A 22,249-nucleotide genomic window follows, 5' to 3' on the forward strand; every position below is an offset into this window, starting at 1 on the left:
ATATTACTTTCTATAAAGGAATGTATATTATATAATCTTGATATTTTAGAATGTTAAAGCAACAATCATATAATGAATATTAAAAAAAGTATGTATTTAGTTCAGTGCGTTTGGTAAAAATACAATCTAATTTTGTGTAAACATACTTTACAAAGGAGAAACACAATCGCAAGGAACAAAATGAAATTTTTTTAAATTTCAATAAACCTGAAAAGCTTTTATTAGCTCAATCATTTTTCTGGAAGTACAAAAAATAGACATTTCATGTGAGGATCCTTAACATTTATCTAATTCCATTGATATTGCTAGAATACTTGTTTCATTAAAAAAAAAGGCATCAATCTTTTGGCAATGCGGAATCGCTTTTTCCCCTGGAATAAACTTTGGTAGATTTGCCACCAAGCATTCTGTCGAGTAATGATTGTTTATTTCTCCTTCTAGCTGAAAGAACTTCTCTGCATAATTCATGGAAGGATTCCGCAACTTGAGTTACCTCAAAAAGGTTTATAGAGGTTTAGGAAATTTCTCCAAACATTGAAGCAAACTTGCTCTTTCAAAGTATATACTTGTATATTTTGTTTATTATAATACTGTAAGAATTTTTACCTGTTCAGCAGCACTGACTTCACTGAACCAGCACTCAAAGTCTTTAGCTAAAATTTCTCCTTCCTCTGTGCTAACTTGTCTTAGGTGAATCATGTCAGCTTTATTGCCAACAAGCGCAAGAGGCATAGCAGCTTCTGGATCGGCAACTGCTAGTGCTTCTTTAGCTTTCCGTACGAAGTTGAAAGAGCTACGGTCAGTTATTGAATATACAAGCAACAATCCATCAGCCCACTGTAACGTTTCCGAAGATGGAAGCTCATCCTCTCTCTGTAACAAATATCGAGAAAGGATTTGTTGGTTTTGAATGGCTGTATGGATTTACAATTACAGCGCTTGCGAAGAGATAAAATGAAGAATTTCAATTTCATAAAAATTTGTCTCTCTAAAAATGCTCGGGCGCTTTCTTATTCAATTAAAATTACCTTAGGACAAGTGTCTAAAATTTCAAAAAGTATAGGCTCTCCATCGACAAGAACTTCATGTTTGTACTTGGTTTCTGAAAACAAAATAGTAAAGTATGTTATGAAACTTGAACGCAAAAATAAAACCGGAAATTTTGTTTTATAACATCAGTCTAGATCGTGAAAAATAATAAATAGACGTAATGTGAAGGCGAATCATCGGCTGATCAGTGAAAGCGATAGTTGGAAATTTTCTCTACGCGAGAGCGAGAGATGCGTCTTAATGTCAAATCGGCTGTCGTCTGATAAATTTAGCCCGGCAACAGCAGGCGCACGAGAGAAGAGATGGGTCCGGCGCGTTCTGGCAATTTTTCAAAGCGTGCCACCTTGATCATCGGCGCGCGCTGTGTTAAGGCAATGGAAGAACCTTGACAAATATCTCTTTTACCCGGTTAATCGTTTGTTTAGACTTTCTCTCAGTTCCGAAAGAGTCACTGTATCTACCAATTTCGTTTTTACATTTATTGAAGATGTAAATTTTGTCGTATCAAGTTCTTATGGTATCGAGTCAAGGCAAGACGACCCAAATAGGTCTTAACTTTTGAAATTTATTGTCTGGAAGGAATTCGATCAATCATTCCTACCTGATTGGTGATCATATTCGCCGATATATCTTCTGGTTAAAAATCTCACTGTTAAGGCTGAAAACAGAAGAAAAAATATACTTGACAATGAATTGCTAATTTAAGTTTGCCTAACGGTAAACTTGAATCTCGCTTTGCCTATTCAATTCAAGTCTGGCCCCTGATGAAATTCAAATAGAACCAGCGAAGCTAATTTATGTTTAAAAGTAAACGGAAAGACCCTGTCTAGACATTCTACTGTGTTTAAATTGATGTGCAGTTGTCGTATCATTGAAGTTCAATTTATATTTTCGAAGTAAAATCTACAGTTTTTCGTTTGCAAATTCAAAGTTTATTTAAAAGAAATTACAAGCATCGCGATATTGGGCCGACGCCAAAAATATATTCGAACGAACGGAAGAACAAAAACATCGAAATTATCGCGGAATATCGCGATTATGCAATATGCTGAGGAGGAAGAAGAAAAAAAAAGAGTGAGGCGCAGCGGGCGGGTTTGAGCACTGCTAATGCGAAACGAGTCCCGCAGCCCAGTGACCCGGTTTGCGGTGTACCACACTATTTTTACCTCATGTGGAAGCTGCCTATCTCTCTCTCTCTCTCTCTCTCTCTTTCTCTCTCGCTCTTTTACTGACGTGTATGTGCGGGCGAAGCACATAAACATTGCAAGTATGGGCAGTGATATAACGCGCTTGGGAGACTCTGATTTTTGGAGCGAGCTTGCGACTTCCTCTATTTTGCGGCTACCGGAGTAATGCTTGGCTTCGGATATTCCATCTATAGATTACTGCTTTTTATTTTTTTATTTTTTTTTTTGATATTATACGTATGGATTATTCTTGTGATTTTATGATTTATGAGATTTTGGTTTTCTTTTTTGTCGATAAAAGAAATTGCGATTATTTAAGTTTGGTTGTAATAAATGGCTGATTCATGTGAAAAGAAGCGTATTGTAGCGGACAAATCAATAAAGCACGATGATACCGTGTAAATAAGATGATTTTACGAGAGCCAAAGTTTGTTGATGTTATCAAATTTAAGCGAGCAAAGTTGTGATTATACTTACACGATTTTGACTAAAAATAAGTATGCAATATCTGTCCGCCAAAAAGACTTTCTGATTTTTCATATGAAAACCAAAGGTTTTCAGCGAAGTTATGACGGGTTTACAGTTTGATGTTCAAAGTATGCTAACAGACTAAATATTTAGTCAAGAACAGCCACGAGATGAAACGTTTTTGGAGTTCGGTGGCAAAATGCAAAAAAAATAAAAGCTGTTTTCGAAATCGTATACATCGGAAATAAAGAAGCAATCTTTAACGCCTATTTTAAGCATCAAAAGCGTGATTGACACTAACCAGCCGAGCACATAACTCTATTAGAATAACAGGATATGAATTTTGAAAATCTTCCGATACTTGTTATTTCAACAATGATGTTTTTAAGCCAAGATTTATACGTGAAAATTATAGTAATTACACGTTTCCATTCACATTTAAATTGCTATAACGACGAAATAATTTGTCAAAATAACTGAATAAATCTTGAAAAAGAAAGCATTGCAGTCATCAAAAGTTGTCAAAAGTAAAATGAATCGACCCAAATAGAGCAACGAGACGGCTGTCAATATATTTTGATGATGTAGACGAGACGCCGATCTTACAAAGTAGTAGTGATGACGAAATAACTTCAATGAAAAATTAGGACGAAGCACTTAAAATCGAAACAAGATCCAGTGACGAAGAAGCTGAAAATAGTCTTATCGGTATATGGTTTAGCTTTTGCCCAAAAATACATTATCTACTTCTCTTTTATGGCTCGAGACTAAATTCCTAGTATTTATCATGCGTTTTATCAGGATAGACAACTACCTGATTTTTGGAAGGACCTAATTTATAAGTTAGGGCATTTGATTAACTTGTTTTTGATTAATTTTATAACGTCAGTGATTTTTATTATACATTATCAAAATCTTTTTATAATCATATCCTACATCAAGTTTGTAAAATAAGGCAATATTAGCGACGGATTGATGGTATCTATAGTACAGGAATTAATATAACCATTTTACGTACATTCTTGGTACATAGAAATACATGTTCAAATAATCAACAGCACGCCACTATCATATAGATACATATACATAGTCCATAGTCCATGATACATATACATGCCTTCATAGTACAAACGGTACGAACAATTTGCCTGCAAACGCACTGCAATAATCTAAGCTCGCGGACTGCGAGTTCTGAAGGAGCGATGAACGCAACAGACTATCATTGCGGCGTTCGTGTAAACACGCTAATTTAATGTCTCTATTTAGGAAGGAGCAATTTTGAAAAGGCTCGCGGGCGGTCTGCCAATGGCGGAAGAGGAATGCCAAGCTTCGTTCCTACAATACCAGCTGCATTGTTTCCGTGGGAAATTTTACGATGTTTATTCCCGTTTATGTATTTACACCGCGATGCAGTTAAGGAAGTCGAGAAGAATAATCGATCATCCAATGAGAGTTTCAGATTTTAGTATAAAATTAGACAGTTGGAAATGATCAACGGAATTTTTCAAAAAATACGTGTTATCTGATCTGAAGTATTTTTTGAAAAATTCCGCGCCAAATGAAAACTGTTAAAATACATCAACCAAGTTGGTATCACTCCATTCTTATTTCAAAGTACAACTTACGAAGTTTTAAACGCTTACCGGTTGACAGAATGTGATGGCAACTTTTGTCACATAAAGCGCAGAATAGCAAAGCAACGAGTGCGAGCATACAGAGTGCGTACGGTATGAAAAGCAGACAAGAGGCAACAAATGGAAAAGCGTACAGCTGACCAAAGACAAAAGGGAGCTTGGAACAATGACTTTCAGCAGCCAACCATAGATCTCTTGTCGTAATAGAAAATATCATCGCTTTGCCTTTGGAAATCTCATTATCGTTTCAGATCGGAATTTTATTCGTCGTATATTAACCGTTAAAACAAAATGAAATCATATCAAAATAGAGTTAACTTACAAACTCCAAAGGCATAGTCGAATTAATAACAGGTGCTTGTATAATCGAAGTCGATCGATAGGATAATATAATCGAGTAGGATGGTGATTCAGACAGTTCGCAAGCCGAAAGAGAGTGACGGAATTATGTATCCCACGTGCGGCACGGCGACTTCTCGCAAAAGCACGTGTGCCATTACCCGAAAATTCCGGCTTGGCTCTCTTTTCTCCTCAGGGGCAACACGTGCGTGCCTCCCTCGAATCTTTTAAAGTTCCACGCGTCATTTTCCGCGCCCGAGTATGCAAAATGCTTTTGTAAACATGCCCGAGATTCTATATTGCGACGAATAAAATATAGTTGAAGTTGCTGCGTTTCGTCCGGAATATTTCTCGTATACAATCCGTTCGATTGGCTTAAGCTTTGCTTTAAGTTTGCGATGTGTTTTCGAGCATTATCAGTTTGAATCTACAATTGAATTTTTCCATGCTTACAGTGTTTTTGTGCTAGGTCTTTTGATTTATTTATCACATATTTTTTTTTTTAATTGAAGAGAATTTGAATTGGTGGACTAGAATTGTTAGTAGTGAGCAAGATCCTCGACTAATAGACTCATCAAGTATAACAACATGAAATGATTCTCTTTTGTCATCGTCTTGACCAAATTCACATTTCATAGGAATCAACATTGAAAATCTTTTAAATGTATCGTGATACAAAATATTTAATTTATTGACATGTAACAATTCGAATCCCCAAAAGTTTCTCCAATAAGATTCAAAGATGATTTCAAGTTTTTGATGTCATTCCAAAAAGTTTTTTCCTATAATCTTGGCAGCAGTTCAAAATGAGCACGAGTGTGCAATTTCAGATTTGTAATTTTGCTTCTACATACACAAAGTGAATTATTTTAGAAGCTATTAAGTTTTGCGCACATTAATTAACTCGTTTAATGTACTGCAATTTGGATTTTACAGGTAGCCATAAAAATATGAATGGAAAGAAGTTAATTTCAGACCATGAAAATATCATATACTTTTGCACTCTACTAACGTTGAATCAACAAAATCAATTTTAACTCATTCGTCGCTAACTATTTTATTTTATTATTTAAAAAACTAATTTGATGACCATTGATTTTAAAAGTTAAATAAAGCTAGATCATTGAGTATCTGTGGATTGGCTTCAACGCTACTGGTCGTCGCTTTTCACAATTCAGCCACGATTGAAGTCCAAATATAGCCGAGAAAATAAGGAAATAAGCAGACTCACCACTTTTGCCAACTCCTGGCGCGCCAATCACAGCTACCTTAACGTCGCTAAGTGAGCTCTTTTTTCTGCGTATGCCCCTGATCGCATTGGACGTCATGATCGGGGCATCGAGCCACCAATCTAAAAAGAACAAACCTCCATTTCAAAATTGTTATTCTCTCTTTCTAGCCGCACGCACCGGCAGAGTAAGCCTATAAATGCCTTCTTTCACTTGATTCCCTTTTTGTTCTTTTTTTATTTCCGGGTCAAAGTGCCTAGTGATTTTCCTTCGCGGGAAGGCATTGACCTCCTTACTTAGTTTCACCGTGTGGCGCTTTCCGAGCTTTTTTGTCTGGAGGCGAAAGCCGCAAGAATTTCCCCTCCCTTTCTCCCATTAGTTGCGAGATACAAATTGACAGCTTGTTATTAGATCGTTGAATTTTGTGGTTTTCTTTGTCAGATTATTGATTTTTAAATATAATGCGTGTCAATTTTTTTATTATTAGAAAGTCAAATTTGTATAGATTTGTTCATCCATTTAATCTAATAAAGCAATCATAATAATAGACATCTTTTTTTATATTTCAATTGTGTTTTTGGAAAAGAAAACAATTTTGACATATCTTTATACATTTCAAAATAATCGTAAAGTAAAGTCAATAATGATAATTTCTACACTTAGGAAGAATTTACAACAATTGCATATTCATTTTTGTTATATTTTATACTTCGAAATGTACATGCTACTATATATTGTTAAGAAATTTCTTGACGGTAAATAAATCAGAGGTTTTGAAAGAACGTTAAAATTAAAAAAACTTACTTCACTTTAGTGAAAAAAAATGTGCAAGTTCAGTAAATGTTAAAATTTTACGGATGCAACTTTATCTTCATACTACGGCACTTTTTCAAACAACAACAAAACAAACATAAAAACTGATAAAAAGAGCTTCGCCACACTGAAAACTTCACATTTGTAAATGAAAGCTTGAATATCAGCTCGTTGAAGCTATAGTAAAGTAATTGAAAGTGCTTCTTCGATAGAAGTTCATGGAAGCCACAGCGAGGCTTTCGTGTCACGTGTAGCCAAGAGGAGAACTGGAGTTAAACCGCATGGTCCACCGCGTTTCTTGGCCCGAACCCGACTGTCTGCGTCTTCTTGGTCTGCTTCTTCTCTCTTGCATGCGGCGCGTGCGGTTAACTAAAGCGCGGGCTTTTCTCTTACTCCCTTTTTATCTCTTTTTTTAAACTCCTCGCCAGCCGAGTAAAACACGTATATCACTCGTGTGTTGTATACAAAGAAAATACCTTCTTCCATGTATCATAATTTTGATGAAGGTTTTGTAGTTTCGTTTTATGTATTTAGAACATTTCTGTTTAATATTCATCGTGACAAATGTATTTTATACTTTTGTTATTTCAATTTCTTTATATTAGTTTGCTGATATTTCCATTATGTTTTTTTCTATTATTTTGCTGTTGACACGAATTATGTGTATGCGTACGATGATAAAATATTAGAAGTAACGTACATTAATGATGAAAATCCATTCCAATAATTTTTGCTATTTTCAGAACTTACTAATCTAATAGAAAATTAGATGTTTTTTGTGCCAAAATATATCCATCAATTATATGATAAAAATAAAACCTTAATTTTCATGTAAACGTTTGATTTAAAAAACTGCTTTCAATTTCTAATTGTGTATTTACTTATTATACATATTATTTTGTTCCCGAAAGCACAAATTATTACGTTTACCAGTACAATTATAAATTACTCTTTTTTTTTTTATTTTAGTAATATTTCATTGTGAGATCTCAATATCAAATAAATGTAATCTTTCTGTTAACGTAAGATTTTTTTTCTTCGTATATGTATGTAGAGTAGTTTTTTCGCCTCGCTTTGAAAATATCACTCCTCAGTGGTAACTATTCAAAAAAACCACTCTTGATACGTACATTTACCAATAAAAACGATAGATAGTAAACTATATCTGATAAAATAAATCTCTACCTTACCTGTTGTGCTTTCAGCGCTGTATAGTTTCATTTAGAGCTTCTTCGGTAAGCATGATGTCAGCACTTTCGTGCTCGTTGTATTTAAACATATTCGGTTCTTTGAATTTTGATTTTCTAGAAAAGCATATATTTCAAATAACAATTACAACAACTTCTGTTTTACAATATTCAAAATTTTTTTCTCTTTCATCTGTGTACCATGCTTTGCCTCTCCAAAAATCCAGTCGAATATTCGCGATAATGTCGATGGTTCGGTCATCACTATAACAATTATCATAGTATATTTATTATCATAAATAATTTTCATATTTTTAGTTGACATTAGCAAATTTATGTCCCACCAGATTTATCTATTGCTTTTTCGCGTGTCGATATATTCTGGCTTGCTTCGAAAGTTTTGTTAACTACAATTTCATGAGAATAATTAGTAAAAGGTGGTCCAATTATACTCGGTTTTACTGACTGTAATGTAATTATTATAATAAATGAAAAATAAAGACAAAATAAAAATATGAAATATATTCTAAAGATAATAAAACACATTTACGTCTTTTGTTGAAATCCTACCATACTGTGATTCCGTTAAATTAATATCTCTTAATTGCGCAATATTCACATTTATACTAGCAGAAAGACTTTTCAAAGAGCACTCGAATTGATGAATTTGATCGCTTAACCAAGACATTGCTTTCGTGAGACGATTTGGATCTACATATTTTAAAAAAGAAAAAGGAAAAAATATTATATGATAGAAGTTTAACAACTTTGAAATACTTACTGTCATCAACATCAAATCTTTTAGATTTTTGAACGTTTTTGTTTACCGCTTTTTTACTTGCTTGCAAAGCGTCACCAAATGAATCATCCGTTAACATACCGTTCAACGATGTCTTCAAAATACAAACATGTTAAAATTTAGGATATAAACAATATAATAAAATTTAATTGATGAAAGACATGTTATAAACGAAGATTCACTCTTTACTTACATTGTCCGTCTCAAAATCGGATAATTCAAAATAGTTGTACGAGTCATCGTTAGAAAAATGAAATGGGTATGATTTTGAATGTTTTTGATACTTATTACTTCTGAGGTCTCTATGAAATGGAATATATATTATAATTATTTTATCATAAAAAAATTTCTATAGAAAAATATGTATTCCTGAATTATAGATCCTATAATATTATTATCATTGCTGGAAATCGAATTAAAAATAATTTTAAAAAGACGAAAAAACAATTCTGTAAGTATTTATATCTTTACAATTGAAGAAAAAAATACCATACTTTCTCTGAAATCCTCGAAAATTATAACTTAACGACGTAGAATCACTACTAAGTTTCTGATGCTCAAAAGTGTCAAATTGCATCAGTGGCAATGAAACTCTTTTAACAGATTTCTCCTTAAGTTTCATTTCACGTGGTCTGTGTATTTCACATAATACATTTCCATGCTTGAGCCAATCACTTTCATTTTGTAAACATTTTTTCTCCTGCCTATATCATATACAGTTCCCATCAATGTTCTATTACATTGATTTGATACATAACAAACCTCTTTCTCCTATATTCTGGCACAATAAAACTGACATTATATTGTTTGGGATTCTGCAACATTTCATTTTTTTGAATAGTATCTCTTTTAGAATACAAAGATGACGATTCCAGTTTGTTCATGATATCTGGAGCAATTCTAATTTCTTGAGGACTATCAATGCTATTGCTATTAATCAACGATTTCGTATTTTCAGAGCTCTCTTCATTAGATTTCATTTGTTCAGAGTCTTCAATTTTACCAACGATTATTTTGAGACTTCCTGCTACCAGATCAATTAATAAATGACATCCCCTTTTAGCAGCTAAAAAAATCATTGGTTACTTTTTGCAATTTCGTAAATCGACATGATTAACCTAATATATTTACGCTTTCTCGTGTGTGGAATACAGTAAATTATTATGCTTGATAACATAAATAAAGCCAGTAATGCTCGACGTGCAGTGGTGATCCATTTGAACAACCAATCTGTCGATTGACAACCTACATTTTTCAAGCAAAATAAAAAAATTTTAATTGTTATTTTATATGAATCAGTACTTTTCTTAATAATAAATTTATTTATCAACTTAATGAGCTTTCGTTTTTATATTATAGAAAAAAAACCTTTTTAGAACAGGATACATTGAGGTTGATAGAAAGCATTACTTAACTCACCGTCGCAGTGATCGTGACAACACGATGTTTTTAAAAGCATACCACTATTCACTGATTTTGACTTTATGATGTCCATGGGTGAAAATGATTACTAAATTTGTATTTTAGCAGAAATTGAGGAATTTGTTGATATCTAGAGTGCATGTTTTTGAAAATGACGGGTCAGTTCAGGTTATGGAAGATACATTTGTTTAATAAGCGTGTTTATGAATAACATCAATTAATTCATTTCAAATTACAGTTTAGGAATGGTGAAGAATTTTAGATGAGATAAAATACACAAGCAAGGGTTCTCATTAAATTCATTTATTATGCTGATATTTTACAATATAATACAAACGAAGTGAGTCACATAGGTATTTAAGTGCTATCTGTTAATGCTGGTTATGTTTGCTACGTAGAGGCATAAATGTAATACTTATAGTGTGTACTATGAGTAATTATAATTGTCAAAAAAAGTAGTTAAGAAATTTTGTCGTGAAAGTAATTACTGATTTTCTATATCTTAATCCTCTCAAACATTTTTAAGTACAATACCAACAATTAACCGATACACGCTAAACATCTTTTACACAAGGTCGGCAAAGAGATCTTATTGAAATATATACTCGTTATTTGATATATGGAATGCATAAATTTTATTTGTTTTTTAATACATGTACTTTCTTTGATACGTTTTATTGAATAATTAACACGCGCAACTCGTTATTTTGGATTATATAATCGCGTCTGACTTTCTCATACACAAACACAAAAGAATAATAATAATTATAAAAAACAACAAATTTTATATAGATGAAAAACGTATCAATTTTACATTTCGGTTTTAACTAACAAGATCACAAGAAGTATCATTGCTAACCAGAACAGTTAAGAGTCTTAAAAAAGAATATTTATTGTCCATTAGTTGAGAATGAAATTTGTTACCTTGAGCAAGGGTGATTCTAATCTCTTAACTATGGTTTTTAATTAGCTATGACAACTTTGAATAAACAAAATACACTGTATTCGAATAAACTGTGCATATAGAGTGTAGATAATTATCTGTACAATCCTAGCAGTTCAGGCAGATGCTTGCTGTTTTAGTTGATTGTTCTTTTAAATTAGCTGATATACAGAAATACGCTAACAATAAAACATAGGAATAACATATTGATATAAGATACACAATTAATACAATAAAATATATAATAAAATAATATAAACAAATAGTGTTTATGTGCACGTGCGGTTCGCTCGGAGCATGCGCTTAAAAATCAGAAGTCGGAGAGAGAAAAAAAAGAAATTCACATCAACCGAATAATTTTACAAAGATCGTCATTATAGAAAAATGAAAAAAAAAATGTCCGACTCTCCGAGCGTGTTGTCTTATCCGCAAACTAATAATACTTTCAGGTCGCATATGCTACACCGCACGTGCGCTTCTTCCGCGTAAAAGTTTGAAAAAGAAAAATTGAAAATACACTGAAAGATAGAAGAGAAAGGGACAAAAAAGAAAACAGTGAGAAGTAAAAATAAAATAAAAATCGAACGCAGTAAATGGAGAAGGAGCGAGACTTTATACAAAGGGCGAGATAAGGAATAATAAAACCTGATGAACGATAACGAAGGTGTACATGTGCGTGTGTGCGTGTATTTATCTTTACACGATAATGAAAAAAATCATCGATTATTCGTATTTATCAAATATTTTCTTTTCATGCAATCGTATAACCGCGACATTGTTTGAACTCTGACATGTCTCAAAGGATTTTCTCAGGCCGCTATGTGTAATTTTCCGAAGACAATATACAAATTAACTCTGGTCTCAGTGAGAATCTTCCAAAAAAACATGTCGAGAGTGTAGACATCAATCGAACAACTATTGAAAAATAACCTTTTTAAAAGGAAAAAGAAATATTACTGTATTCACGTATACACCGACTGCAACGTACATACGTTTAATATATCGATTAATTTTCTGCCATAAAATGCGTGTATGCAACTCTGTGCGTGCGTGCGTGCGCGCGCGCGCGTGTGTGTGTGTGTGCATATGTGTATATGTATACATGTGTAAAATGGTAAAAGTCGTGTTTGTCGTGGCTTAGTATGTTTCTAATATATAATTTGTATAATCCTAGCGAACATATCGTTTCTTTGATAGTTAATGTGTTGAGAATGAATGAACGATCAAATAACAAGAGTTCACTTCTTATTTCTAAAGCATTCGTTGGTAGAGCAACACAATTACCCCATTCTTACGAACTGGAGATAACGTGTACTTTTTTAGTTAGCAACAACAATAAAGTTTGAAATCTGCGTACTATATGTGCGTTCTGCCATTCTATGTAAGCGGACAAATTAAAAAAAAATTAAAGACACAAATGTCGACACTTAGAATCAAAAGGCTGGCATATAGATATAAGAAAAATCCTATATATCGGCCTGCCCAAATGTGACGGCAACATATCTACCGATTATAATTTAGAACACCAACATTTATGATACTTTTTTCCCTTTTGAAGATGTCTAATCTACGCGTAAATATCTTTATATATACATTATCATGATATATATGCTTAAAGGGCATGGCAGAACTGTCGCCGATACCTGATCCACGATGAACGCGCGCGTCTCTTGAGTTGGTCCTTGAGCGAATAGTCCTGGCGCATTTGATCGGTCGACAACTCATCTTCATCATCTACCCCCTCGTGTTCTTCATCATTATCATCATCATCATCGTCGTCGTCTTCGTTTTCAGTAGTTGCCGGTTACGCGAACGATGTCTTCATTTTGTTAATGGCATTTGTCAGATGAGTTAGTTCTATGTTCAACTGTGATACTGCACCTTCCAACCTTTCAACACTGTCAAGTACTTCAACGTTCTGCGTGTGGGGATTGAATCTTACTTCGAATGGTCGTGACATCGTCGATACCCAACGACGGAATTTCTCCTTGGCATCTTCGAAACTGTTAGCTACGTAGTAGATTGGTTGATATTCTTGGTCCTTCAAAGAAAAATACAAATCAACATTCGTACAAATTATATTAATAATAAATTATAATTTTGAAGAAGAACAATTGAAGTACCTGATAAGGTTGAACAGCAGTGGTGGATGGTTCGAATGGCCGGTGCTCACATTTATCACTAAGAGCATGAAGAAGCTCACCATAAGCGGAGAGCAAACCAGCACCATAAGCTTTGGTTTCATTTCCTTCCTTGCAGAGACCAAACTCAACGGTGAACCAATAGATAGTTGAAAGCTTCTCGATTTCCTCGTCACTAGCACCAAGAGATGCCAAACCGATTTCCTGGGAGAATTGAGCAAAACTTGGGTCGGCCAACAAAGGCATGTGTCCAAGCAGTTCGTGGATTGCATCACTGAGGGGCAAAATTGTAATTGCGTTTCAATAGAAGTTTGTTGGTAGCTTATATCGATAAGGCATATCGAAATTTCGAAGTTGCAAGGAGAAACGAGTGCCGTACAAGTGAATTAACACAGCGAGAGCGTCATCGTCGTGTCGTTAAAAGCCAATTAGAGTTCCATTAAAAGCTTAGAGAGGCAGAACTGATTCCATTATTATCGTTCGCTCGAAGAGAGCGAAAGGACACTTTGCCATTGCACGCAAGCGTATGCTATATACCGCGTTGGCTCATATTGATTGCCCAGCGGGCGAACGAGAACGTGAGCTTGTGTTTCCGAGGTGTCAACTTGACATGTCAGAAGTGCATATCTTTGATTGAACTGTGCTAATGAAGCATAAATTTTACACGTTTGTGCATACGCCATGACTTGCTAGATTCTTTATTCACTTGAAAAAATTCATGCCCGACGACACTCCCTTGCACTTCATTAATTTAATATTTTATGAAGAAAATTGAAGATATATCATATACTCACGGTTCGGGCGTGTGGTAAGGGCTGTTAATATGACGAATATATTGAGTGCTCTGGAATATTCTAAATGCAAGGCTTGATAGGAAGTCACGCGCGGTAAGTAGACCAGCAGCAGGGCGAAGCGTGAAACCAGTATTCCTCTTCAAAAAATCGCTGACTTCCTGGAGTTGTGGTACGCAGTGTGGTTGGAAGATCTTCTCCTCGGTGAGTTTCTTAAAAACGCGCTGATATTCCTTACAAGCGTGTTTGGGTACCAAGTCGACCAAAGTGTTGAATACACGCCTCCAGGTCTCGTTCTCGGTCTCGGTATATGGAATGCTTGGGATTGGATCTCCATATTTATAAGCAAAAGCGATCTCGGCAATAAGCTTCCTACGAGCTCTGTATTCTTTGTCGGCGAAACCAGGATGGCTCATATCCAGATCAGGCTCGTATTTGGTCATCAGATGATTGCAGTTGTCAAGATCAGAAGCGTGACGTGGGAACCATGGATCTTTCACGGTGACAGCGTTAGTCTTGTCTTGCAAAAGAGTTAATCCACCGAGGGATGATCCTTGACGTAGATTTCTGATCAGTGATGCTAAATTGTGTCGACTCATGTTCACCTTGACCAACACATCGAATTGATTGTCTCGTTTCGATGGGCGCGTCTCTACATGAGCCACTTGACCCTTGAAGTTCTCGATGGTCTTGAGGATACGTGGTAATGTAGTCATACCTTCCTTCAAGCGCAGAACCATTGCGGCTGATTGCAATGACTGATCGTCAGGATTCTCGGAGATGGTGCGCGCCAATACAACTTCTTCCTCGGTTAAGCCAAAATCTATAAGAATTGTAAAAAATTTCTTTAACTGTTGTTTTAATTCAATTTGGATTAGCTTTTAAAATGGAGATTGTAGAGAAAAAATTAATTTTTAAGTATTAACCGATATAACGTAACAACGCGGAATAAGTGACGTCATTACCGAGAACAAGTAGAAATCACTTAGCGAGTCTTTTGGAATTCTCCGCGCGTCGAGACGATGGCGTGGGGGTTGGCTAGCAGCAATTTTAAGTCCATTTCCGGGCATCAAAGGTAATAAAGGTAATGGAGAAAGAGAAGTGAGAGTGCCTAGGCGGTGCACGTGATCGCGCGCGTAAAAGCGACGAGTGGCCGGGTGAAAAGGGGACACGGCTAACTGCGTTATACACACGCTTCACGAGCCATGCAATGGACCTTTAAAATATATCACTGTCTATATATTGGTGAGGTTGTGAGAGTTGATTGAGAATCGGTATCCGTGTATGATGTTAAAATTGAAAATTTCAATATTATAGGAATATTATGATATTCTTCGTATAAATAATTAATGCTGAACAGATTGCCAATTGTTTTGGGGAAAATTTCTTTCAAAAAAAAATTTGACTCAAATATTAGAAGGTTCACACATGAGACTCGAAAGAATTCTCGGCAATAATTCTGGGCATGAAAGAAAGTCTCGCAATTTACAAAATTTTCAAATGCATGGCGAGAAAAAGAAGGCAGGCACTCGAGATATTTGAAGAAGTGCACTCGTCTTTAACGACAATGAGGGGAACTTTCTCTAAATGAGGTCTTTTTACCGTTGCGAGTTCTTTTTTTTCGGGGTCGAGTTATTTATTCTTTTTTTTCTACTTACGTTCATCATCGTCGTCACCTTTCCCCTCGCCGTCAGAGGATGAAGCTTCCGCTTTAGCTTCTATAAATTACAAAGTTAAGACTGTCATGCAACGTGCAAAAGTAACAAAACGAAGAGAAGAAAACACTACAACATCACGTACCTCCTTCTTTAGCAGCACAAGCAAGAGTCTCTTGTTGCTCGTCATCGCTAGATGATTCAGTCGACGAGTCGGCAAAAGGCTGATCCTCCTTCTTAATCTGCTCCTGTCCATAAATTGTTGGATCGGTGGTATCTAATTTGAGCGAAACAAGGAAAAACACAAAACATGCAACATCGATTGACAACGAGAAGAAAGGAAATATAAACTACAATAATTTTGCCGTGCAACATCGAAAATTTACCATTCGCTCGCTGGCGTGCTTCTTCAAGCACGCTCTGCTTCGTCTGTTTCACCACCAGTGTTTCAAAACGAGCGTCATCTACGAGAGAACGACGTCTTGCTGGATATCCGTTCTGAAATCAAAAACAAACATTCACATTAACATCTCACAAAAAAGGAACCTTTTTCACGCTCGGGAAAAAAAAGAATTCCACTCGTTTAGCTCTAATTAAAAAGTTTCGTCTTATAATTCACTCGAATTGAAAGGGACAACTTAGCCGAGTGACCTAGAGATATCCTTTACAGAACAATAGCGCACTGTTGACGACGATTAGGTGGTTGAACAAAAGGCCACACGTCATTTCCGTCCTATAACGACTCCATCCCTTTTGCGCATAAGGGAGACAGAAAATAAAATTGCACTTGACAAGCTTGGACTGGTCTGCGCTTGAAGCTTTAGGAAATGGAAATATTCTAATTCCTATTTTCACGCACTGCAAATCAATGAGATTCAATTTTAAGCATGAGTTACTCCAAAATCCAGTTATAAAAAAAGGCAGAATCACGATGAGTCAAAGGTCGCGTTTTTGCCGCGGATGCATTTCGCGCTCATCAACGCTAAAAGTGGGCCAAGTACTCGAGACTTGAGATCGCCGAACGATGAGTGTGCACCACCGCCGCCAGTTTATTACGACACTCTGACGCTTTCCTACCTGTTTCTTTCTTTTTTCATCGATTTCGCGTATATTCGCGTAAAACCGGGTGTACTTGTGATGCCCAATATAAATATTCAATCACATCACATGTCACAGTAATCTTGATCACAAAGTCATCTCGCGAATAAACGTTCCGTTATAACCGCGATCTTTATCATTTTTTCGCTAACTTTCCGTTCTGTACGTTTCTTTTTTTTTTTTTTTTTTTTTTTTTTTCGTCTGTAACTGCAGCATTGACACGATTACCGTACGCTGTTGCAGACTCACTCTCCTTTTTTCTTTTTTTTTCCTCCGACGAAAAATCGCGACGTAATCGGCGCACAGGTTCAAACGTATTTTTATCCACGAGAGGCGGTAACAACAGGCTTAATCAACATAACTGGAATGAATTGCGTCTGTGTGTATGCATGCATGTGGGGGCGAGCCTCCTAACGGTCGCGACGGCGGCAGCACGTGAGTCCAGCCTTGTTCTTTGCGGCCTCGCGTTATTTTGTTGCACGCGCGCCAAGTAGATCGTCGATTTTATAAGATATTCATAATTACGGAGAGCTGCTGCTACGAGAGAGCCCATACTGGCAAGGACGATCGATTGAGAAATCCATTCCTCATCTGATGAAGTCTAAGACACCTGTTTCTTTTTTTTTTTTTTTTTCTGATTTTTTTTGCACTGCACGCATGATGATCGACGTTGGCTGTTTGCTTTTCGATGTGACAATTTTTTATGCCAATGTACTTGTTTAAAGCGTATGTTGATTATTATCATTTTGGCGTCGAGATCATCAATGGGCGTTTGTAAGAATAAAAAAAAAAGATAAATGAAACAAATCGAGAAAATATGTTTGTATTGAAAAAAAGCTGATATTCAAAGTAATCAAGCGTTCTTTACCCTTCCTTCATAATGAACAAGCTGCGCACGTGGATAATGAGGTAGACGAGCTTCATTTGTATATATATCGCGCAAGAGAATGATAGTGCAGCACGAGAGCGTAACTATCGGAAAGTATGTGTTTATAAACAAGTTCTTTTTTTCCACTTCACCATAAGATTTATCTTCAAATCGGCATCATTTTAAATATTGTTTTCCTTATACCATGCGCGACTTTTAAAACTCTTTCTTCTTTCTTTCGTAACTCATATCGATTCGAATATCTCACCGATCGTTCTTATAATTATTTAAATTTCACGCGTTGAAGAATCGCTTAACATAAAGTTGAACTGTCTATCGCGAGAGAAGAAAAATGCGAATGAATATTCCAAAATAAATTCCGAGAGACGCGCATAGGCGGATCTCTTAATTACGTATCTACACATAAATCAAACGGTTGCACGAGAGAGACGTCAAAGTGCGTTCAAGTACGTGCTTGCAATCACGTGTGCAAGATGTGCGTCTAGGTTTACACATTGTAGAAAAAAAGAAAGACAGACAGACCGACACGCTGCTGCCATTCTTCCGGTATATCCATTTTTTATAGACGCGAACAGCTGATCGGACAATGTCGCGATGTCGATGTATACCACAGGTGTCTTGATTTGAGTTCAGGGACGCGCACGTGAATAAGGAATCGGCAGCCCGCGTATATCTCGAGATACTTCTCGTTTCTTGTGAAAACGATCGACAATTTTTTTCCACTGTCAACTGGAGCGATTTTACTTTATATTAACAAAGCACTTTTTTCTTCTTTTTTTTTTTAACTAATCACTCGAATAGGTAGATTCAATGCCGGAGTAGAAAAAAAAGATTACAGCAGAGGCTTGGCACGAGTTCAATGAGAATCAAACGTGAAAATGTAAATGAAACAACAAAAAAGAAAGAAAACCTCATTCTACAATCAAGAGATAAATGACGTAAAAAGTAAAAAAAATCTAGAAGATTCGATGTATCTTACATATTTTCGCGTGTGAAAAGTGATTTTAGAAGCGTATTCTCCAGAATCTTACGTCTGTTGCGTGTAACAAGCGCGTTCCAACCGAATAATCATCTACTTATCGAATGTGTTACGTTTGTCGCTAGATTTGTTGTTAAAGCAAGAGGGGAGGGAGGAAGAGAAAGGTATGAGGAAGCTTGCCGCGTATATAAAAATGGATCAACATGTAAGTTTCTATAATGTCATTTAATATAAATAAATGACACATTGAATTTATAATTATTTAAATACCGCTATACGTCATTTGTATCTACATGTAATCGGCAAAATAATTAATTAGCATACGGCTTGTTCTGTTATCATAAAGAAGTGTATTATTTAAATAATTATAGTGTCTTCGTTTACATGTATTTTAATTATTGAATGTCTTTGACAACAAGATCGACGTGAATTATTATTCAATCTACCGAAGATAATATTTTTAATAATTATACTGGCAATCAAGATATTTAATAGCTGGAATATTTTTTTAAATAATAATTTAGTTTATTTTTTACTATATGTATTCGTTAATGATTTGGACAAGCATACAGAAAAATCCGAGTTTCCGATTCTGACTAAAAGAAATTGAATCTGTTCATCTAGTTAGCTGCACAATTTTCAAGAAAAGAAAAAAATGTATGGTCCATAGAAGGCCGTAAATCATCTATAAATTCCAAGGCTCTAACGCGTTGAAATTCACACAGCTCTAGTGTCTTGTGCGTACATGTCGCGCGCCTGTGTGCGTGTGTTTGATACTTTCTCTCTTAGATGGTGCTCGACAACTCGTCACTGTTTACAAGCTGTACGCACGCGCTCAGAATTTCACTTATGGGAAAAAGAAGAAGCGTTACTTGCAACGACTTTACTCGTCCGCTTCTGATGTAATTCTTCTTTCTTAACGAAAGGTGTAAGCGCGCGCTGTTGGTCACGTAGCCACATGATTTCCGCCGAAAAAAATTACCAGAAGTGTAGAGGGACTATTTGCAATGCGAAAGTTGTAGTCCGTTTGGCTTTTCGGCTTGTGATTTTTAAAAAGGTGAAACTGACATTGTTTGAGTCATACTACTTGAGATTTTTTTCCTCTTTTTTTTGGTCAAAGAACGGAAATGCTTTAGCGCGATTCATTTCATAGTTTCACGTCGGTTCCCCATGTTTTTTATGTTTTTTTTTAAATTATGTTCGAAAACTGTCGGTCAAAAATGTGTAAAATTAGCTATTTAGATTATTAAAATACTTATTTTACAACATAAGCACAAAAATGTGATCTACAAAAGAAAATTGACTATCATAAGTTGGATTTCTTATTTTGCACATTGGTTTCAAGTAATGAGATTAAAAAGTTAAAGTGTAACAAAGTAATCGTGATGCTGAACTAATATTGAGCGAGTCAATGAAAAATATCACACGACGTTGTCATTGTAATTACAATATAATTAATTTAATCGGACTTTCAAAGATAGTTCAGATTTGCATAAGACAATATAATTTATTATAAAAAGATAATAATCACTAGTAAATAATATCAACATTGATAAGCTAATAAAAAGGTGCAACGAAAGCGAAGTAAAAAAAAATCCAACATTTGTTGTCATTGTACAAGAAACCGTAAAATTCAAATCCCGCGCGTCATTTTGAATGCAACAAGTGCAAGATATAGACCGGTTTGTGTACTTCTGACTAAATTATTTGTCATAAAAATAATGCCTCGCGAGTAATTGGACGTTTTTTCTTTCTTGCAATCGTAAAGTCAAAATTTATTGGTAATTATTATCTTATTCTTTAACAGAATGACAAGCTCAAATTTAATTTTACGGTGGGACATTATTGAATTCATAAAAGTTACACTTGCAGTTTCAGATGCTTCGCACTTTATACGGCATATTATTTCTCGTAAAAAAGTTAGTTTTGAGTCTGTAAAATAGTCATACTTGTTTCTCTGACATAGATAAGTAACCTTGGACTGCTTTATAAAAATTAGTAACCATAATAAACGGGAGACGTCATCACTAAACGAACTTATACAAAATGGGATTCTTGGAAAAATACAATGATTCAAATACAATTAAAGAGAGCATCGACTTGAATTATTCACATTACACAAGTGCAGCTCTTAGAAATGGAAAAACCAAATTTGTAATATGAAAACTCACCTCAATGCTGTAAGACTTCTTGATGGCGAACATCTCGCGGTTCTTCTGTGCGGCAGCAACAGCCATTGTTGTTACTTTTCTCGTACGAAAAAAAACTTCAAATCAAAGATTTCAACAGTCGCGACACTACGCGCTCAAGTAAGATCCTTTTGCCAAACGGGGAGTCCCGAGAGATCGCGAAAAATATGAAGTTTAAGTGGCGAGATAAAAGGGCGTCTTTTAGCCAAGAAAACAAAATTAGGAAAGCGTTGAAAGATGCAATTTTTTTTTGTCTCAACTAAAACTGCACCGTATCTCAAGCCAACTCTAAAATCGGGCTTCCTAAGCCTGATCTGCTGCGGGCGAAGCGAACGAGCGAATGCGTCTCCAGGGCGGTTTGCCGGCAGTTATAAACGCAGCCTCCCTTCACCGAGCAGCCTGTTGCCGGGGTCAGGGGTGCCCCCACTCTCTCTCGCTCTATCTCACTCTCGCGTCAAGCGCCAGCTCCAAGCTACTGTTGCCTCTCGCGTATAACGCGCGCGCAACGCTCCGCGCGCTCGACGATCTACGCGCGCGTTACTAACATATTACGCCTTTTTTACTTTATCTCGGCGATTTTTGTTTGTCGATTTGCTTTCTTTTTCGACTGCCAAAGCCAGATTGACAAGGTCTTCGGGTGGTCAACTGCCGATTTCATTGCTACGTCTGATACTGTTGATCTTGGTTGTGATTCATTGCAAATGCACCGATGTACACTTGTCCGTGTGGATCGCGAGCATATGATTTTTAAACGTGTACTCGAGTGTTCGAGAGCCTTTAATTTTTCTGACCATTTTTGGTTCAGTCAAATATTACTCAAACAGACTTTTGTGATATGTTTCAGTATGCATGTGTATTTTCACTAAACTATCATCCAGACAATGAACAAATTATTCTTATCCAGTGTGTCAAATAAAAATTGTTATAGATTATAAATTATTCATTCAAGATACCGATACTTCGTATCTGCATTTAGATTTCTCTGGCCGCTTTATTGAAAATTTTTGTTCGTCTTGAACAACCTTATTGAAAAAACTGATTGTTGCCACACATTATCAATACTAAAATAAGACGTTAATTTACGTAACGTTCTATTCAAAGCAAATACTTTAACATAAAAATAACGGGGGAAAACCAAAATATATATCAGAATGCAGGTATTTGATTGAAGAAAAGTAGCCCATTTAAATAAATTTAATCTTGGCTATTATTTTGAGCAGTGTTCTCAGCTTCGTTAGTCATTTGCAGTCGAGTGCTGTAAGATGATCGTCGTTGCGTAAGATATTTCGTTAATGAGTCGAACCACCAGTATTATCGAGGCAATAAATTTGTTTTCAACGTTTCGATCGTCTTTTTTTTTTAGAGAAAAAAAAATAAATCCACTCCTACATTATTCTAAGACCTATGCGACAGATCACTACGGGACGCTAGTGCTA

At 35.6% G+C, this 22,249-nt stretch overlaps 2 protein-coding genes across 5 annotated transcripts; both read right to left on the reverse strand.

The window, feature by feature from the left end:
- Positions 1 to 192: 192 nt before the first annotated feature.
- Positions 193 to 7,082, reverse strand: LOC131665513 (ras-related and estrogen-regulated growth inhibitor). 3 transcript variants are annotated; one of them, XM_058937427.1, is made up of 6 exons: positions 6,712 to 7,082; positions 5,910 to 6,029; positions 1,652 to 1,708; positions 1,029 to 1,102; positions 607 to 873; positions 193 to 493 (listed from the first exon to the last, which is right to left on the reverse strand). In XM_058937427.1, the coding sequence occupies exons 2-6, from the start codon at positions 6,004 to 6,006 to the stop codon at positions 338 to 340; spliced, it is 651 nt and encodes a 216-aa protein (XP_058793410.1). In that variant the 5' UTR covers positions 6,007 to 6,029; positions 6,712 to 7,082; the 3' UTR covers positions 193 to 337. The 3 variants fall into 3 exon arrangements, with proteins under 3 accessions (XP_058793410.1, XP_058793411.1, XP_058793412.1); XM_058937428.1 differs by having other exon boundaries at positions 5,910 to 6,044; XM_058937429.1 differs by lacking the exon at positions 6,712 to 7,082 and adding an exon at positions 6,088 to 6,410.
- Positions 7,083 to 10,421: 3,339 nt separating this feature from the next.
- Positions 10,422 to 21,135, reverse strand: LOC131665503 (tyrosine 3-monooxygenase). Of its 2 annotated transcripts, XM_058937407.1 has the most exons (7): positions 20,796 to 21,135; positions 16,045 to 16,156; positions 15,804 to 15,935; positions 15,662 to 15,721; positions 14,007 to 14,826; positions 13,195 to 13,486; positions 10,422 to 13,112 (listed from the first exon to the last, which is right to left on the reverse strand). In XM_058937407.1, the coding sequence occupies exons 1-7, from the start codon at positions 20,859 to 20,861 to the stop codon at positions 12,876 to 12,878; spliced, it is 1,719 nt and encodes a 572-aa protein (XP_058793390.1). In that variant the 5' UTR covers positions 20,862 to 21,135; the 3' UTR covers positions 10,422 to 12,875. The 2 variants fall into 2 exon arrangements, with proteins under 2 accessions (XP_058793390.1, XP_058793391.1); XM_058937408.1 differs by lacking the exons at positions 15,662 to 15,721; positions 15,804 to 15,935.
- Positions 21,136 to 22,249: the final 1,114 nt, after the last annotated feature.

The sequence above is a fragment of the Phymastichus coffea genome, unplaced genomic scaffold (assembly GCF_024137745.1).
Source record: "Phymastichus coffea isolate CEN01 unplaced genomic scaffold, Cenicafe_Pcof_1.1 PCOF00052, whole genome shotgun sequence".
Taxonomy (NCBI): Eukaryota; Metazoa; Arthropoda; class Insecta; order Hymenoptera; family Eulophidae; genus Phymastichus; species Phymastichus coffea.